Here is a 20,737-nt window from a genome sequence, read left to right on the forward strand (position 1 = left end):
TGTGTCCTGCCAAGGGCCCAAGGCCATGCCAGGTGTCAGGGGACAGTTGTGGCAGCAGAGAGGCTGATGTCAGGAAGCCCAGCTGACCCCAAGGCAGAGCCCAGCCTGGCTGCATCAAGCCACCACTGCCTGCACATCACCTGTGTGACAACCAGCCTTTGCCACCCTCCAGGGAAGTGACAGAAAAAGCGTTACAGCAGTGACATTTTAGGAATGTACTTAAGACATGCTTTCATTCACACACACCAAGGAAGACCACACCTTCCCTGACATGCTCTGACAGCATCTCCCATTCCCTTCCAACATGGGGCACTGGCATAGGAGTGCTTTCCTGCGTTATCCCAAACACTTAACACGTTATGCAACTTCAACTCCTTGCTATGCATCAAACAGTGGGATTAATCAACATAACATTTCCTCTCCCCCACAAACAATACATCTTACTCTTTATTAAGTATCAAATTGTCTCCACATAAATTACAACCAAATTATGTAAGTTTCAAGAAAGTCAGATATTTTATGTACCATGTTTGTCTTGAGTCAGATAAACTTTTATCATTTTAACCTGTAACATAAAAAGCAAACCTACATCAGTACCAAATAAAGCATTAAAAAGGTAACAAATAGATAACATTTTAGAAATGCTCTCAGAACATGAAAGTTAATGGTGAGGATTTTTATAGTGTAGGAATCTTGGGTTTGCAGCTCTCAGACCATCTCTCTTTCCCTGCGGATGGCACAGCACAGAACCATACTGAATATCATGCCAACAATCTGGAAAAAAAAAGCAAACAGATTAGAAATCAGGAAAGCAAAGCATGTGCTTTTATCAGCATGAGAACAAGCTGCTCTTCACAGCCCAGAGGTCACATTTATTCTGTATTTTTACACTTTACTCTGCCATTTCCCACCCCCCAATCCCCAAAGCTCATTCCCAAGAATCCCATTCACCTCAGTACTTGAAAACAGATCACAGAATAGGTCAAGTTGGAAGGGACCCACAAAAATCTTCAAGCCCTGGCACAGCACCAGCAGCTATAAACCACTGCCATATCTCCTAAGAAAGCTTTGATCATCCCAGCATGTGCTTTTCTCCAGAGAGGTCAAACAAAAGTGCAAGTTTCTTTAGCAGCCCTGTTATTTCAGCCCTCTAGCAGAGCCTGTAATTGTTATAAAGGAAAGAGAAGAAGAATCCCCAACAGATATTAGGATAAAGACGTGGGCCAGCAACATGACCAATACATCTTCACTGCATATATACACACATCACTGATAAGATTTCACCATTGCTGAAAGTGCAAGGAGGCAGATCCTAATCCAAAGCAGAAGCAGGAAGTCCAGAGACATCCCAGCCTCTGCATTGCCTCAGGGCCCTGCAGCACACACCCTGATCCTGCTGGGACTTGTCCTCAGTGGAATGGCCTTGTGAGCTGTAGGGCAAGGCACTGCTGTACAAGACTTCTGGTCTGTGTATCCTCTGACCACCCTCTAAATAATCTGGAAACTCACCATCATTACAGCAATGCCAAGGCCAACTGCTCCAATGACATTGAATTTGGATTTGAAGACATCATCAATGGCATCAGGGCAGGACTGAAATGGAACAGATGGCTCATTAGTGTTTTACACACACAAGGTTCATTTGAAGACTCATCTTTTAAAAGCTGCTTTGATCTGGCCTTTACTGTCACATCCTTAAAGAGAGCCAGAGATGGTCCTACACACACAGGAGTTGGTGGAGAAATTTAAATCTACTCTTCAAGTACCTCAGAATTGTTAACAGCACCTTGACTACAGCAGGATTCCCCTCTCAAGCTGAACATGCAGTTTATCAGGCTTGGCTTGTTACTAATTGATGTCAGCACTTCAGATGATGCTCATCCCTTATCAAAAGATATTTAAAGCCATTCCTGATATTGCTAATTGCTACTGTAATTTTGCAGACACCTCATGAACCCACAGTTCATGGGAACAGCAGGACACCTAGGCTAGGATCCATGCCAGCAGCAGATTCATAGAGGGGCCAGTTTAATGTTCCCAGGACAAAGAATTACCTTTGCGTTAAAAAAAAAAAAAAGTATAGTCCTTTTCCCAAAACAGACACATGGTGACCAATAAAAAGAGCAAGGCACTTTTACAGAAGTATAAATCTTTAAGAGTCTGGTAGCTGGTCGAAGTCTCATCCCAGCTTCTGTCCTGCTTGTTCCAGAAGCAAACATCAGTGAACTACCTTTTTTGTTGCTGTTCCTTATCCAGTCTAGAAAGAAAGACTGAATCTGAGATTAAAGGGATATACTAGTAAGAATGAGTCAGTTCAATCAGAGTACCAACACAGCACTGCTTCTTAGAGGTACACTCAATTACATTTCTTTGATCTTGTAAGCTATCCACTGTTTTTCAAAAATTGGGAATGGGCATCACAAGATGAAGCTAAAACACAGAATAAAAACAAACAAAATCTGTGTGTGGTCTCAGCTACTCCCACACACTCCAACTCAGACTGCATGAACATGACTAAAGATACAGACTGAACAATCTCATGTGGCCAGATATGTGAACTGTCAATTAAATTGAAAAAACCCCAAGTCATTAACTGAATTCCTGCATGGTAAGAACCATAGACAGACTCATACAAACTGTCTTGGAGCCTAAAGCAAGACCACAGGATGTTTGTAAGGCAAAGAAGAAGAGAGGTGGTTAAAAACTACAAAAGCTGTTTTCTCCTGTTCTTTGTGGTATACAGGCATCTCTGCAGCAGTACTCCAACAGAGAAACCTGATTCACAGAACTGCCTTCACAGTCACCAACTCACCTGAGCAGGCTACCAACGCCTTACCCCCCTCCCTGTCCTTGCTGAAGCTTCAGACTTGCTCCCACCCCAAACTCTACTTCTCCCTAACAAAGAGGGAGCTGACAGCTCCCAGCAAGCACCAGGAAGATGCACTGAGGAGAAGAGAGCTCTCAAGGCACTGTGAGGGGTTTTTCTTAGGCAAACTTTTGATCTTCCACTGCCCAAACCACCACTGATTCTCTGACACACAGACTGCACATTTCCTGAGCAAGGTCAGACTTCCTGCTTGCTCTTTCCACAGTAACGGTGGATTTGTTTTCCACAACCAGTCTGATCACAGACACAGACTAACACACCAGTGTGGCATGGGCTTTTCCCACAGACTGGGAGGGTTTCCTGAAGTGTGTTTCTCACTCTACCCACCGGGCAGAGCTGATGGTAAATTACATCAAGCTTTACCTTGATAGAGAATGACTCAGACAGTGTCTTTGCTGGACAGGTGTCCATGTACTGCTGCTCCACAGCTCCAGTAAGGCCACAGCAGTTTAGCTACAACAGAAAACATAAAAGAGACCCAGATTAAGCAATCTTTTTGTTCAGTAATCTGGTAAAAAAAAAGGGAAATAATTTACATTAGTTTTCATTACAGACAAGTCCTGTCAACATGACTGCTATAAACCTAATCTTAACAAGCCTTTATTAAATTAAGGGACAAGGTTCTGAAAGGAAGAGCTAGATCTCCTTAAGTACACACAAAATCATTTTGGCAACTGCCTGTGCTCCTTACAGACACAAGGCCAAACCCCTCACAGAAAACCAAGAAAAAAACCAAGAAAAAAACCAAGAAAAAAACCAAGAAAAAAACCAAGAAAAAAACCAAGAAAAAAACCAAGAAAAAAACCAAGAAAAAAACCAAGAAAAAAACCAAGAAAAAAACCAAGAAAAAAACCAAGAAAAAAACCAAGAAAAAAACCAAGAAAAAAACCAAGAAAAAAACCAAGAAAAAAACCAAGAAAAAAACCAAGAAAAAAACCAAGAAAAAAACCAAGAAAAAAACCAAGAAAAAAACCAAGAAAAAAACCAAGAAAAAAACCAAGAAAAAAACCAAGAAAAAAACCAAGAAAAAAACCAAGAAAAAAACCAAGAAAAAAACCAAGAAAAAAACCAAGAAAAAAACCAAGAAAAAAACCAAGAAAAAAACCAAGAAAAAAACCAAGAAAAAAACCAAGAAAAAAACCAAGAAAAAAACCAAGAAAAAAACCAAGAAAAAAACCAAGAAAAAAACCAAGAAAAAAACCAAGAAAAAAACCAAGAAAAAAACCAAGAAAAAAACCAAGAAAAAAACCAAGAAAAAAACCAGAACTAGTTATTCAGAGGGACAAACAAAATTCATTTATACTATACAAAAACATCCCTGCAATCTTTGGTTTCTTCTAACTGGTAAAAAATTTGTACAGGGGACTAGGTAGGATGAAGAACAGTGTGAGGAGCAGTTGCATTACTGTCCAGGTTAAGCAGAACCATATACTTACAGTGAACTGAAATGCTTTCAGGGTGTCTCTGGCACTTGTCTGAGTTCTCTTTCTGTAGGTGTCCATGTAGAACTCCTTTAACTCATCAATAATCTAAGGAAAAGTAAAAAGAATTGTCTATTAAGGGTGTGTTAGTGTCATAACTTGTATTAATTATAAAAAACTTCCTTTCAGCAAGTCAGTCATCAAAACTCCTGCAGCCTACAAGACCCATTCTTCTGCCATGTACAAACAGACGGTGGACAGAAGGCTCACCTGTTTCAGGTGAGAAATAACTGTACACTCACTTTAATAGCCACACCTGAACAGGTAAGACTGCTTCCCCTTCCAAACCGCTGACCTTGTAAGAGGAGCTAGAGAACCAGCTCTTTGCCCACTGGCTGCCCAAAAATATTCCCTATTCTACTGTACCACAGAAGTTTCTATATTTTCCCATTGTATAACACAATGTGAGCAGAAAAGCACCACTGGTCACTAAGCATGTGATTTTGAAACAAGACAGAATCTTGACTGCTTGGGAGGGAGAGGCCATATCAGTCATGCTTCAGAGGTGCATATACACTCAGCTGTCAGATGACCCAGCTCCTCTCTGGAAGTGGTAAAGCCTCCCAGCCAGCCTGCTTCACCTCACAGCTCAATCAGGTACTCCCTGGAAGGCACCTCTAGCAGGCAACAGCCTCTTGGACTCTAGCTTCCCTGCTACAGTCATGTTTGAATATTACAGTTAGTTTTTTTGTGTGTTGTTTTGCTTGAATCAGCCTTTTTCCCTCTCCCCCAAATTCCCTGGGTAATAAGGATTTGACTTGTACTGGTACAGATGTCAGCAGATTGCTGACTGTAGGCACATTCATAGAATCATAGAATGTTTGGGGTCAGAAAGGAACTGTCAAGATCACCCAAGTCCTGCCCCTCTGCCATGGACAGGGACACCTTCCACTAGACCAGGCTGCTCAGAGCCCAATCCAACCTGGCCTTGGACACTTCCAGGAAAGGAGCAGCCACAGATTCTCTGGGAAACCTGTTCCAACATCCCACCACTCCCAACTTTAAAGAGCAACCTACCTTTTCTTTATTTGAAAATCCCCAGATCCCAGCAGCAATTTCAAGAGCAAAAATCACAAAAAGGAAGAAGAAGAACTAGAAAAGAAAGACCATATTATTCATGAAGGCCAGAGCACCACAAACCAGCGTCACACATGTACACTGCAAGTTTGTCCAGACTTGTGGGAGCTGTCACTCAACCAGGTTGCAGTTGGAGGTCTGAGACATTGGTAACACCAGGAAAAAGGAGACTGAGTCAGCACTTCTTCCCAAGAGCATTGGAAAGTCTGGCAGTGCTCTCCAAGCACCAGTCCCTTCTTTTTGATCAGTGATAATTAAAGCCAATCATCTGTTAACTCCAACTTTGAAGCTAAGTCATTCAGACACATCACAACAGCTGGCACCAATTCTTTACTATGGTTTGTCACTCCTGTTGCTTTAGGAGTCATTACTTAATTCCTAGCTTGCCACCAACTCCCAGAGAGCTAATGGTCATTTTGTTGTATATCCAACGAAACACAAATGACAGTGTTCTGTCTCTCATTGACTACCAGACCCAAAACACCACTATAATTTAGGAGCACTTTAAAGAGATACTCAGAATTAGAAAGGGTTAGAGGTATAATTTTGCAACAAATAATTGAATTTAGGTTCTTCTGTGACACAGAAGGGAAATTGTTTTTTCAGTGGCTATAGTTGCTGTATTGCACTAAATAGTAAATAGTTTATCTAGCTGTTGTTTTTGCACTGATCACATGGTTTGTCCCATTCCCTGCCCCACCCAGCCCCGGTGGTAAGGTAATGGTTTTGTTCCAGGTGTACTCCTCCCCTCACCCCTTCCTCACTTGTAACCCATTGGCTGTGGCCCCCTTCCTCCACCCCCTTTCCCTTGAGCTTAAAATCTCTTGGGAGGAGATCCCCAAGCCTCCTTTTCTTCTGGGAGGTCACCTGCATCCTGAGGTGACTCCTATCAATAAAATAAGACTTTGGTCCCAAGGAGAAGAGCACCTCCAGTCTTTTACTTTTGTCCTTGTAAAGGCTGTGAGGGGCCAAGGGTCAGAGCTAGCTGGATTGGACCCGAACACCCCGGGAGAGCAGCCTTTACATATAGTAGTTGACTTTTATTAACTAAGTCTTCTGGTTATTTGGATGACTAATTTTGCAAGCATACATATGTGCACTAACCCAGTAAGCTCTACTGCCCACCCCCAGTCTGAAAACAATGAGGTTGCTCTCTAGTAATTGGCTTGCAGAGCAGTTGTCAACTAGAAGAGCTCATCCTGTGATAATGAACAGTAGAGCCTTGCTGTTTCAAGCACCAAATACCACAGTTCTGGTATCAGAGATTAAAGATTGCACCACATTCAGAGTCCAGGATGAACTGCCTAGCAATGATAGCACTCCTCTTATCAATATTTTCATTCTGTGTTCACAATACTCCCAGTCTGACACTTCAGTGTATGTCAGACACATCCAGCCTCTTGATATCATCCTCTGTTAAAATGCAGCAGAAGCATCTGGATTCCAGGCCAGAGATTAGAACTATATTTAACAGTTTAGTATTAGGTAGGTGACTATGAGTTTAAACACTGTGATTGTTCTGGGTCCACAATCTGCTGACCTTGAATTACACAGTAATATTTTCCTTCATTTCTCATCATGCTGCTCAAAAATTTAAGCATTACCCTGAGCACTTACCAGGCCAAGCATACACTGAGATTCCTGTGATGCACCACAGCATCCCAAGAAACCAACCAGCATCATAAGGGCACCAGCTCCAATAAGGATGTAAACACCTAGGGAGGAGAAAAACAAAGACACGCAGGTCAACTGAGACCTCAGCAGCAAGGTATGAAATTAATTGCTCCAGAAACAGCATTGGTAGCTTTTGCCAAGGTTTAAGTTTCTTTACCAAGGTGTTTCAAGCAAAAAAAAAAAAAAGGAAAAAGGGGAGGAAAAAGGGGAGGAAAAAGGGGAGGAAAAAGGGGAGGAAAAAGGGGAGGAAAAAGGGGAGGAAAAAGGGGAGGAAAAAGGGGAGGAAAAAGGGGAGGAAAAAGGGGAGGAAAAAGGGGAGGAAAAAGGGGAGGAAAAAGGGGAGGAAAAAGGGGAGGAAAAAGGGGAGGAAAAAGGGGAGGAAAAAGGGGAGGAAAAAGGGGAGGAAAAAGGGGAGGAAAAAGGGGAGGAAAAAGGGGAGGAAAAAGGGGAGGAAAAAGGGGAGGAAAAAGGGGAGGAAAAAGGGGAGGAAAAAGGGGAGGAAAAAGGGGAGGAAAAAGGGGAGGAAAAAGGGGAGGAAAAAGGGGAGGAAAAAGGGGAGGAAAAAGGGGAGGAAAAAGGGGAGGAAAAAGGGGAGGAAAAAGGGGAGGAAAAAGGGGAGGAAAAAGGGGAGGAAAAAGGGGAGGAAAAAGGGGAGGAAAAAGGGGAGGAAAAAGGGGAGGAAAAAGGGGAGGAAAAAGGGGAGGAAAAAGGGGAGGAAAAAGGGGAGGAAAAAGGGGAGGAAAAAGGGGAGGAAAAAGGGGAGGAAAAAGGGGAGGAAAAAGGGGAGGAAAAAGGGGAGGAAAAAGAGAAATCAACAACTGCAAAGTCTCAAAGCAGATGTTTCTTCAGATTATAAAAAGTGTCAGAGCTTGTAAACTATTCTGCCCAGAATAAGGTAGTGAGTATGTTGAAGCAGAAAGAGTGAGCATTTCTGAGGTAAAAGGCTCAATTTATGCCAAATCCTCTGGCTCCTGAACTTGGGAACAACGAGCCTAATCATGATAGCTGTGAGCTGGAGACCACAGCAAGATGTGGCAAGCAAGAAAACTCCCAAAGGATGGCAAAGAATATTAGAGGGGTGGTGAAGCACCAAAGAATGAGCACAAAGCACGTGGAACAAGCAGGACACTTCTATCAACTGGGACACAAAACCAGTTCAATACTAATTAAAGGGAGCTAGATGTAAGCTTTTGCAAATTATATATTCTAGATGCAAACCAATAAGATTAGCTGCCAAAAAAACCAGCTCCTTGATGCAGCATTTGTAAGGGATTAAGCCTGACATTTCTTATCAGGAGGAAATTCCAATACAGACTTTTAAACCTCAGCTTAACCTTTTTCCATTTTGAAAAAGTAAAAGAGTCCATCAGTAACACTTATTCCCGACTGAGTTGTACAGAAAGTCTTTGAGGTAACTTGCTTTGTAACTTACTGCAGTCAGTAACTACTGCCAGAAAATTATGTTAAAGCAGAAATTCCTATTGAGCTTCTTTTTAAAACTCAGTTAAATCTACAAAGATTTCAAGCAGGTTCCACTGGCTGCATCCAGCCAGTAGGCTAAGCATCACATCATAAAACTTTCATGTTTTAAGAGATAAAAGAGTTGTTTTAGACAACCCAAAATAAGACTTGTTAAATATTCAGCTTAACAGCCAAGTTTAGGTTTCTGTTCTTTTTCTGAGGTCCACTTGAAGCATCTGGGAATCTTCCTGGCAGCTCCAAGAACCACCCAGTTTGCTAAGATGCCATCATATCAAGGGTAAACCACAGATTTTCTCACAGATGCTGCAGAAGCTGCAGGCATGCAGACAGGTTAAGTCCCATGAGCATTTCAATATTCCCAACTATGGCCTCTATACCATTCCTAAGAGTATTCTCTGCAGGCACAGGCCACCCTAGGACTAGGAGGCTGCAACATAAATTGCACCTCCTTATAAGTGACCCTTCAGATACCAGCCTGGGAGTTGTCACAGCTGAGTAGCCAAGGACAGGAGCCATTTTTTTGGCTGAAAGAAAGAGAAAGATGAAGCTATCCTTTAAAGACTTTAAAGATTGCCTAATTAAAGATTGTCTAATTCCAACTCCCTGCCATGGGCAGGGACACCTTCTACTATCCCAGGTTGCTCAGAGCCCCATACAACCTGGCCTTGGGCACTTCCAGGGATGGGGCAGCCACAGCTTCTCTGGGCAACCTGAGACAGGGCCTCACCACCCTCCATGGAAGAATTCCTTCCTGATATCCAACCTAAACCTGCTCTCTGTCAGTGTGAAGCCATTCCCCCTTGTCCTGTCACTCCAGGCTCTTGGCAAGAGTCTCTTTCCACCTTTCCTGTGGGCTCCCCTTCAGGTACTGAAAGGCACAGTTAGGTTACCTCCAAAGCCTTCCATTCCCCAGGCTGACCAATCCCAATTCTCTCAGCCTTTCCTCATAGCAGAGGTGCTCCAAGGGTCTGAACACCTACAGGTGACAATAACCAAATTATGTGTGTTGCCCTGCCCAAGGTTAAAAGCAACTGTAGAGACCAAAATCAAAGTTCAGATAAAATCCAGTTCATTTAGGAATTCCCATGACATTAACAAACTAAAAATGTGTGTCCCCCCTAGTTAATGACCTTACAAATGCCTTCCACATGGTCTAGCTAAAGCTACATTGATCCACACTGGCTGGAATAATTCTTATATGTACCAAGATGTTTGTGCATTCAGTTCAGGATGAATTAGGAGATGTGGGGTTTTAAGAGTTAGACAACAGTGATTAAGGGATTAAGCCTAACATTTCTTATCAGTGCTCCTTCTGAGAGATGAGGCAACAGGAATTGTGTTTTGGGTAGCTCAGGTTGGTCACTCTGGAGAAAAAATATTAATTACACAGTTTAGCATGAAACTTTGCTGATGCATATGGTGATGAGCACCAGGAATAAACATCTTCTGTGTCCAGCAGGAGCCCCTGGGATTACAAAATGTTTACTGACAGCAACAGAGACAAACTATTGTGGGAAAAAGGCTGAAGAGGCAAGAAACCACTCACACAGCAGCAATGCTGTCTGCACAAGAGCTCACAGGGGAAGCTGCCCCCAACACCAGCCAAGGGAAGCTGCTCTTGGGGTGTTTAAGGCTGTTTTGCCTTTTTACTCTTTAAGAAAAGCCAAGGTTTCTGAGCAGCCTGGAAATCAGGTCACAAAAGTGTGACCTATCCCCTGAGTGATCCCCCAGCTCACCTGTGTAAAACTTTGTGTCAGATTCCAGTTCAAAGACACTTCTGGTCTGTGAATCAAAGTGAAGCCATAGTCCAACTGCAAGCACTGCTGTTCCTGCAAGCTGTAAGAACAAGGAAGGCTTGTTAAATGATACCAACTAATCCACCCGGCCTTGCATGGTAACAAAATCAGAAACAAACACAGGATACAGCTTTTATATAAAGAGATGGTAACAAAGGACAAGCTTAAAAGCATGGGAATACCAATGCATGAACAAAGTCCCAGACATGAGGCACCTTGTTGACAGAGGCATTTACATAATATAAACTCCAATGCCACAGGAGATCAATGCCATTCTTGTTCCTTTCTGAAAATATCCACGGTTTAGCCAAGTGTCAGTATTTTCACTGATCCTTACACACATTGTTTTATTCTGGGTGGATGCAGACATTGCATGGCTTAGTGACCTTAAAGCTTCATACTGAAGAGCAAGTGTATCACAAGGAAAAGTGTCTTGTAAGACCAGCCAGAAGTTTTAGTGTATTAAATAGACTGCTGAGAGTTCAGTCCACCATGGAAGGGAGTTCAAGAAGAGTGCCATTCTTGCCAAACCTGATAAAACCAACCCATTTAATGACCACACTGACAGGAATAAGAAAATAGCAGCTGCAGCAGTAGAACGCTGCTGATCTGGAGCAATACAATAGAATTTTAGTTAATGTTTAGTTTTATTTCATTATCATCTCTGCCTGTATGCCTTCAGGTTCCTCTTAATATTGATGCCTGTGTTGCAGCAAGTCACTTTGTGTATAAATTAGCCTCTGGATGAAACATCTGGCAAAAGCCACAGGAAGTGTTGCAAGAAAGAGGGCATTGCACTCTGGTAAGGCCAATGGCAACAGTTTGCTTGGAAGAGACTGAATCCTCCATTAAAAAGAAAAGAAATGGGGTTTTCTTGCATGTAAAAAAATGAAGAAACCAGGACAAAGTATAAAGCTGGAGTGTGCTTCTCAGCTCTTCATTTGAAGACCATTGAACTATTTAAAAAAGCTCTACAAAGTGAGATGAGGACAGAAATCCCAAACATTGCAGCAGACATTAAAATTTTTAACTTAAGAGTGAGCAATAAGTTTATTAAGTCCGGTGCTTTGGTCAGGCAAAGCACACATGAAAAGCAAAAATAAAATCCCAACAAGGCCCTTGCAGAAAGAAACAACATTCCTGATTTACCTCTAAGAAACTGGGAATTGTTAATTAATAACATTTTTTTAGTGGGAATATGGGCAGTGTTCCCTTGGTGAGCACCCAAAGATACAACAACCCTACTACACCAACCCACCTGAGAGGTGGGAGCCCAAAAGCCCCTTCTCCCTGCTGTGGAAGAGTTCCTGCTCACAAACAGCCCCAGCTCTCCTAAACCAGCTTTTCCTGTACAGCAGGAACCCAAGTGCCAGGCCTGCCTCCAAGAGGAGCTGCAGGGAAAACAGATCAAGTGACACACAACTCAAAGAGCCAAACCCACCTGGAGGATTCCAGACCTAAGCAAAACGCCTTTGTTGGTGTTTCTCGTGCTTACTCCAAAGGCACACCTGCTTGCCTTGCTAGGGCTACCCTGACAATATGATTAAGCTATGCTAGAGCACCTTTGTGACACAGAATGCCAAACAGCATTATTATTTCAATTTCTTGTGCCACAGCTGCACCCTGAGGGGAGGGAGAGGCGCAAAGGGGAGCTGACAGAGAGAAGGGTTGCTGCCCTCCTGGCTGCAGCATCACTTCAAAAAGCCTTTGCCACCTCATCTCACCCCAGTGCTTCAGTTCAAACATCAGAAAGGCTTAGTGATGGAAAAAACTCTTTGAGACTGCTGTTAAGTCATCCAGTATTTAATAACATAACACTCTGCTTGAGGGTCCCTTTACTGGTCATCCAGCAGTTGTCAGCTTTTATAGCTGATCCAGATCCCCATCATTAGAAGCCTAGAGCCTCTGCTGGTTTTGCTAGGAACTCACAAATTGTGAAGCCACAAGCCTGAACACCCAGCCCTTCTCACCTACCAAATTTATTTACAGTTTGACAAGTTACAGTGCTCGAATAGAGAGCTCTGCAAATGGAGCAGGGCACAGAAAAGGACTGTAAAACTAAAGAAACTCTTAAACCATAATGTAGCCATGCAGATAATCTTAAAATTCCAAGCAAAGCAGAAGGTTCAGTTAATGCCCTCCAGAAAAAAAACTGGTCTGTTCACATTGGGCAGAGATGATGTACCTAATATAGGTCCTTTCAAAACACAATTTTAACTCTTCCCCACCACCCCATAGAGGTACATGGCATGTCTTCTCCTTGGAAAAGCAGTCACTTAATCACAGAAAGACTAAGAAGGTGCCAGGGAGACCTGAGACTTACAGGATCACACAACAGTGATAACACTTTATGCCAGTGAACTACTGCACAGCACTAAAAAATGGGGTAGAATTACACAGATTGATAATTCTTGGCATGGTGGATTAGAAATAAAACGCAGCTCCTTCATGCAAGAAGAGACTTTCTGTCTCAGTTTCTTAAGGAAAGCAGACGTTCTCAGTTTGTGCTCTTCCTACTCAGACTGACCACTGAACTAAAAAAAAGGCAGTTTTGGAGCAGAAGGCAAGAAACTTGAAGCTTCAAGTTTCAATCAAAACAAGGGAGAAACGAGGACACAGCAACACCAGCCTCTGAGGAAAAGCACAGCCCCATGGGCACTTGCCAGCACTGCTGGCCAGTGTGGCACAGTAGAGGCTGAGGCACTGTCACCCACACTATGGCAACAAGATGGGATCTGTGCAGGGACGGTTTGGGAGCTGTGTTTTTCCTTCCTGGGAAAGGGGTGCAAAGCCCCCAACCTCAGCTGCGTGGAAGCAGATCACCAGACAACCTAATTGTTAGGCTTTTGTTTGGTAATCCAAGGGGATTCCCCATCTAACAGATCTATTTTGTCACAGGAGTTGAGCAATACTGTGTGTTTCTAAGTAGCTCTATCCTGCACTGAAAGAGAAATTAAGTAGGAAGAAAACACCACTGTATTCCTGAAAGTAATCAATTTTGTCTGGTTTCACACACACAAAGAAGAGAGTATGTTCTTGTGCTTATCAGACAGGTAAGTAGTATGTTTTTATAGTGACAACTACAGCAAAAAGAGCTCAGAAGACAGAGTTGGATTTTTTTCCCAATCTGGCCAAAACGTGAAGTTAAAGGGATACTGCTCACTCGCTGTTTTGGAGAAGTTTGTGGCAGTGATCTTCCAGTAATGGCATGTCCTGGCACAATTACACTACTGACTTCCCCGCTCCAGCAAACCAGGCTTCCTTGTTTTCGCTAACCACTACTCCAAGCTCATTCCTGCTCTGCTCGGATGCTCCACGGCTGCAACAATGATAAAACTACCTGGCCACTCCTCTCCTAGCCCTGTAGAGGCTTGTCAGGTTGTTTTTTTTTTTTTTTCATTACGTGCAAACACACCCCCTTTGCTCCTAAAGCTCACTCCTGCATACAGCTTTCTGCCTGTTACAACAGGAAAACCAGCTTTTTTGGTCTATCTTCATAACTGACATAGTCCTGCACATTCTCTAGTGAGCCTTCTGTGCAGGACTTCCCTCCTCTCATCCATCCCGCTGCTCTGGGGCATCCCCCTTGCTTGGCCTCTGGGTACATCGAAGGGTGTGTCCCAGCCTTTCCTGTGAGAAGAAATGACTGAGAAAGGACCTGAACCAGTCAGGATACACTTGAGATGAGAAAACCTGTGTATCCTGGAGACAGCAGCCACACAGAACACTCTGCCTTCCTCCCCTCATCATTCCTGGCTAAACTGAGCAGGAGTTTGGAGTGTGCCACAGCACTGACCACTACCAAACAATTCCCAGAGGATTTCTGCCATGCTCTGACTCCTGAGGTTTGGCAGATATGGCCCCCCAGCAGGAGGCTGGGGAAGGGGGCAAAAGGGGGGCTTTGCCCTTTTTCCATTTTTCACACCTTTAGGCCACGTTTACATACAACTTCTACCAAGCTCATGGCATTACCTCCAGCATAAGGTATGTCATTATGTGAAAATAAAGAAGTCAGTCAAAAAGAAATACTACCAGTGTTGTCAGCTAAGTATGGTATCTAACAGAACTTTTTCTTGAAGTAAAAAGGTATGTCAGGCTCAACACTACTGTTCCATATATAGGTTTACACCCGGATGTGACAAGAAGGCATTAAAAAGTCACCACCTTCACTTGATAAACACTTGAACTTTCAGCTAAAAATCAGATTGCATAAGAATTTACTTCTTACTGTTTTATACTGAACTAAGAAAGCCAGAACTAGATCTATAATGGTGCAAAGTACGGGCAAAGAAATCGAGAACATTATGAGTAGTAATGAACCATTTCTATCCTTTTACTGGCTAGTACTCCATAAATAAAACCCCATAAACAGTAACTACAAGTGAAGCTCAATACCACTCTAAACCCTCAATTACAGAATTAGTGTTATCCACTACAGCACAGGTTTTCAGAGTTTTGAAACAGCTCCCCTAACACTTGTGCTATGTGGGCTTGCAGTTATACAAGAAACTGCAGCTATTTTCAAACTAGTTTGGAAAATAGTGGATTGGAAAGGAAGTATTTCTTTCTGCTTAGCTAGTTTCAAAAATGTTGTGGCCTATGTTAATGCCACAGCACCTTTTGCAATAAAATGGTGCTCCAGTACAGTACGACAAGCATTACAAAATTCCTGAACCACTGCCAAGACTAGTGTCCATTTCATACAAGTTCCTATTCAGAGGCCAGTCTACTACATTTGCAATTAGAATAGCAAATAGCAGCCAGGAGTGGTGGAACTCAAAGTAGCTTCACATCAGATTTCTCAAGGCAACATACTCCAAACTCCATTCCTGATTTCACAGAACTTACCGGAGTCAATATACACTGAGCTGAGCCCAAGCAGCATTAGATTCTCACACTGTAGCCAGCAACTGCATCAGTTCATTAGAGAAAGCAAAAGCAAATAATTTCTGAGTTTTTCATATGTGCCTGCATATATACATTCTAACAGACGCATATTTCCCTGCCCATCCTGCAAATCCTCTGCTGGAAGAGGAAAGATCCTCTGAATTGCTGTTTAGTGCACAAAAGCAGCTGAGATTATGGCTCAGAACAAAGTCACAGGTATCTTCAAGCTACAGAAGGAAAAGGGCTCTCCAGGCCTAATTCTGCTCATCTTACTTTAGCAGGTACTGTCACACAAAAATGCATTTATTCATAAACCACATGGTGCTCTGGAGAGTGGGAAGTCAGGACAAGAGAACTGCCCAATAATGGAAAGGAGCAAGAAAATGACGGCTCAAAACTTCAACATGAACTCTGCCTCTGTGCTACACCACTTGCTTGCCTAAAATACATTAAACCATAAATATTAGCAGCAGATGTCTTCACACACAAAATCTACAAGGGGAAAACCCAGCCTTGAAACTTAACAATGCAAGGCCTTGCTTTTGTTCAGCAGCAGGAAGCCAGTCAGAGAACAGGCAGGCACTTGCCTGGTGTGATCGAAGTTGCCCAGAAGCCCACAGTTTTCCTAGGGAAAGACTTCATGACCAGGACCAACAAGCCTGAGCAAACCCAGGGAGTTAAAGGAGCACAGCTAAAGGCAGTCACTCATTACACAACTCAAGGCAATTCAGTATTGCTCACACTAAAGTTGGTCCAACGCAACTCTGCTAAGACACCTCCACTGCTCAGGTTTAAGAAACAAAATGTGTTGTTTCCATTGACTTCTTGCCAAGCTCAAGCCAGCCTGGTGGAAAAAAAAAATTACTTCAAAATTTTGTTGACACCTCCCTCCCACACCCCCAAACAGCCCCCAAACTTGTCTTATTAGAAAGCAAACTGTCAGGGATGGCAGGGCTAGCACTGGCCATGCCAAGACAGCAGAGCTGTCTGCAAACCTATGTGCAAGAACATCAGCTCCAGAAAGGACAGCACAATAGCAGGAAGGAGCCTGGTGCCTGCTGCAGTACTCCATCCCAAGAGAAAACACAGCCATCTCTACTTCCTACACCTCAGAGAGGGGAATGAACCCCAAAACTTACAGATCCATGCTTAACTGGACTTGGTGCAAACATCCAAAAGTGTCCTCTTCCTTCCATTAAGCATGTTTTAAGCCCAACTCTGAAGCCCCAAAAGTTTCAGCTAATACCACATTAGTATCCAGCCTTCCCAGCTGGAGAAAGGCCATCAGATTAATCAAGCACAAGATCCTCAGGAAGGGTTAAGAGAACAGGACAGAAGGTAGCATTTCCCAGGACCAACCTCCTAGGCTACATGTTGACACAGCACCTTGAGAGAAGAAAAATTAACAAAGGGCTGCTGAACTCCATGTTAGCAGGTTCGACTAGATTATCTTAAAGGTCTTTTCCAACCTAATTCATTCTGAGATTAGCCAGTTATCCCTTGACCAACCTATTCGTCAACATCTGCTAAGGAGAAGGTATCACCACTGTACCCACTTTTCTTCTGAAAAGGTCCTCTTTCCTGGCTAAATATTCCACAGCTCTTGCTCACTCCCTCTTTCAATACAGTCAGGCCCTACCTACTGCCTGGACAATCATGATTCTAAGGATCTCTAGCACATTTCCATGCTGAAGATAAGAGTTGCTGATGACAGAAACCCTCCTCTTTCTTTCCCAAACATTACCAAGTTCCACTATGATCCTCTCAAGACACGGAGATGACCAGAGCAGCCTGCAGCACTGTGGGACACCAGCATGCGATGGATTTTGGGAGTTTTACACACCATATTCCATCTTCTCTCAGTCCTTCATTTCTGAAGCTGGTTTCGCTCTGTTGACACTGAGCACTCACCTGGTGCTTTTGTAAAACCATCATAGATCTTTTTCTCCCAAGGCTTCACTGCTCCATGGCAGCAGCTGCCCCTGAATCATTTAATTCCTATCTCCAGGCAGCTTCCTGCTGGTGCCTCCCATGGGAATTACCTGAGGCCTGACTTTGGAGAGAGTCTCACTGTGCTGTGTCACACACCCTGCTGTGTCAGCAGGCAGCCATCACCTCCATCACCCTGTACAAGGGGTGCCAGCCAGCACCCCAGCAGTACCCCCTGTGCTCCTCCAGATGAGGTGGGGCTATACTGACCATCACAGAGTCTGTACCAGAACCACTGCTTCTCTCTGCAACAGCAGAGCTGCATCTCACCTCCACTCCAACAGCCATCTCATTCTTGCCAGGATCTTACTCCAGGACTGCCTGGTTTTCACAAGAGGCCTAAGATTTCCAGAGGACATTGAACAAGTGAACCAACACCAACCAGTCCTTGCCTTCTCCAGCATTCAGGCTTTTAAAGGCTCCAAGGCAGCAGCTTCATGAAGTCTGACTTCCCCTTGCAGTAGCCAATGTCCCTCCTATACATGTACACCAGCTTTTAAAGAATCTTCTCCTTGGCTCTTTCCAGATACTCCATATGTGCTACTCTCTGGGTATCCCAGACTACCATAAAGCAAAAGCCCAGCCTCCAATTCACTGCATTCCAGCCCTCCAGCACAGAGAAGGGATGGTGAGGGGAGTTACCTAATTACAACTCGAGTTCTGAAGTGTTTTGTGACTATAGAGAATTGTTAATCAAACATTTGCTGCTCCTCTTGTTCCACCTCCTTTGCATCAAGAGGTCAGTTCAAGCCTGTGCAGAATTCAGAGTCAAAGAGAGCTTATGGCACAGAACTCTGTTAAAATCTTCCCCAGTAAAAATAAAGTCCTGCTGAACTTGGCTCCCAAAACTTTTACTCCTGGAGCTATTACTGCCTGGAAGGACTCCCTGAGAAACTCCCTTTTCATCATGTGTCTGAAGAGGGGTATGTTACTTGGGTTTGGTTTTGCAAATTACTCCTAAAGCTTTCCTTTGGCTGATGTTATTGTTATTTTATTAGGCTCACCAGCATTTATGAACTTTTATCTCCTTCCTTTGGATACAGCTTCAACTTTGAGGGTTTCTCTTTTTATTTCAGTAACTTCCTTTACCAAGCTGTATGAGCCTCTCTGCTTCCTCTTACCCTTGTTCAAGTCTCGACGGAAAGAAATACATTCCACCCAATTCGACATCCATAGCCATCTGCAGGTTTGGTGCAGACCTGAAATTCCTGACCCGTCTTTTTGAGGCAACTTATTTGAAAAAAAAAAGGAGGTACAGAATTGCACTTGGGCACAGCAAATTTTGTCAACATACTTCCATTACTTCACAGACTTTTCACATCTGCAAAGCCATAAAAAACTATTAGAGCCTTTTTTCTTATTAGGATGGTTCTTGCCTTTTAATGCTGGCAGATCCAGAACACCTTTCTTTTTATGCTGTTCAGTGTGGAATGACCCAAGACCCAGCTACTTTATTTCTCCATAGAGGACACAAGGTTTGCTAACACTGTACCCCCTAAATGCCCTTCCAACTGTTTTCAGCAGGCCACAATGACATGTGGTGGCCCCCCTAAGCCAAGGGCCACTCCAGCTGGTCAAACACCTTTATCTGTGGCTGAGCCAAGCTGCTTGCTTTTCACTGCCTCTTGGGGCCTCCAGACACTTACTGGGATCTCCAAAATGCGTTTATTTATCTCCCTTTAATTCTTTTTTCTTCCTCTTCTCTCTCCCACATCCTAGCTTGATACTGCCAGCCTCAGGAAGCCAACTTGAAAAGCCATCATCTCTCAGCTCCTCTGGACAGCAGCACCACTCTTCCATCCACTGTCACCAATACAGTTCTGTACTCACGAGCACCCCTAAAGGTAGGAGCCTCAGCACTCTATAACCATGACACTCCCAAGCAAGAGGTACATCCCCAGTTAAATAAAACTCCTCTCCCTGTTCTCAGCCTATCCCCAGACAAGGTGGTGAAGCTCAGGTTAAGAGCTTCTTTGAGGCAATGCTGTTTTCACAAGAATTTTTGTCCCATAAAATACTCTGCAGAAAGTCTGCAGCTTCGAAATAAACAAAACAAGCACAAGGCAAACCATGAGTACTTCAGTTTCTTTTAACAAGAAGTTTAGAAACTCACTGACTGTAAGTTTCAGACAGTGTTTTATTAGGCTTTTCCTTCTGACCAGCTCTAACCCTGCAAATGCGACAGCTCTGCTCACGTTCCGGCGAGTCCCGGGCGGCAACACAGCTTTCCTGGGTCAAGTTCTGCACAACGTTCCTCAGCTAGAACCTAGCTGTGTATTCTCAACTCTGCTGCAAACCATTTCGACATTGAGACATCCCGAGCACTTTACCCATTAACATGGCAACTTCCACTCGTCCCACGGGCAGTGCTGCGACTGACTCCAGACGCGGCTTCCCGCCGCTCCAACTTCACACAGCCACATCACAGTCACACACGGACTCATCCACCTGGCAAACAACCCAGAAAAAAACCAGCTTTTTGAAACATACACTTTGCTGCTATCCATCAGGCACACAAACAGCTCCCATAGTACTTTTCCATGCATGAGCCGGCACTAAATCCAGGTGCCGACGCCCCGAGTGCTTGAGGACAGTCCAAACCTCTCGGCTCAGCCTTTCTCATGGTGCCTATCCAACAAGGCGTAGTAGGGCCAGTAAGCACACCGGAGACGTGATCTCAAGGGGTGCCGGTCTGCTCCGACAGATTAAACCCGAAGGGAAGCCACAGCACCCACCAACGCGAGGAGTTCACACACACGACAACCACAGGTTTGCAAGGAACCGGCTTACCCCGGGCACAGCCCCGGCACCGGGAAAGCCAGCAGGGAGCCCGACCGGCACACAGAGTTTTAGGGCGAGGATTGTGCGAAGTGCTGGGGGATACTCAGTGGGGGCGGGCTATCCACAAACCCAGCACCCTCTCCCCGCCTGATGATAAACCCCAAAAACATGGAAAAAAAAGCGGTGAGCACCCGGGCACACGCCTCTCTCCTTCTGGCGGAGGGGGGGGGGGGGTGGGGTGGGGTGGGCAGCAAGTGGAGAAAACAGCCAAAACCAGGCATCAGAAAAGCAAACAAAACGCGGCTCCTGGCGCTTCCCCTCCCCTCCATCCCCGTCCCGCGGGCTCCCCGCCGGGCAGCGCGGGGGACACAGCACAGGGGGCCTCACCCAGAAGATGAAGTTGAAGCCGAAGAGGAGGTACTTGATGCACTTGGTGCCTCCTTTGACGGGCATGGTGGCGGCTATAGACACAGCAACCAGGCCCCCAAGCTCCGACGCCGCTCCTTAAATGCGGCCCTGCCCGGGTGTCTCGGGGACTTCCCCGCTCGCCCCCGGGGCCGCCCCCGGCCCCGCCCCGCACCTGCGGCCGCCCTGCTCCGCCCCAGGCCGGGCGGGCTCCCAGCGCTCCAGCAGCGCCTCACGGGGCCGGGCACGGCCATCCTTGGGGCTCCGAGTGTCCCGGC

General features: G+C 44.6%; 1 protein-coding gene across 2 annotated transcripts; it reads right to left on the reverse strand.

Moving 5' to 3' along the window:
- Nucleotides 1-413: 413 nt before the first annotated feature.
- Nucleotides 414-20,613, reverse strand: CD9 (CD9 molecule). 2 transcript variants are annotated; one of them, XM_059472903.1, is made up of 8 exons: nt 20,442-20,613; nt 10,338-10,437; nt 7,063-7,160; nt 5,386-5,460; nt 4,324-4,416; nt 3,251-3,340; nt 1,510-1,593; nt 414-774 (listed from the first exon to the last, which is right to left on the reverse strand). In XM_059472903.1, exons 1-8 carry the CDS (start codon nt 20,505-20,507, stop codon nt 709-711), a joined length of 672 nt encoding a protein of 223 aa, XP_059328886.1. In that variant the 5' UTR covers nt 20,508-20,613; the 3' UTR covers nt 414-708. The 2 variants fall into 2 exon arrangements, with proteins under 2 accessions (XP_059328886.1, XP_059328887.1); XM_059472904.1 differs by lacking the exon at nt 20,442-20,613 and adding an exon at nt 19,604-19,718.
- Between the last annotated feature and the right edge of the window lie 124 nt (nt 20,614-20,737).

The sequence above is a fragment of the Ammospiza nelsoni genome, chromosome 5, assembly GCF_027579445.1.
Source record: "Ammospiza nelsoni isolate bAmmNel1 chromosome 5, bAmmNel1.pri, whole genome shotgun sequence".
Lineage (NCBI taxonomy): Eukaryota > Metazoa > Chordata > Aves > Passeriformes > Passerellidae > Ammospiza > Ammospiza nelsoni.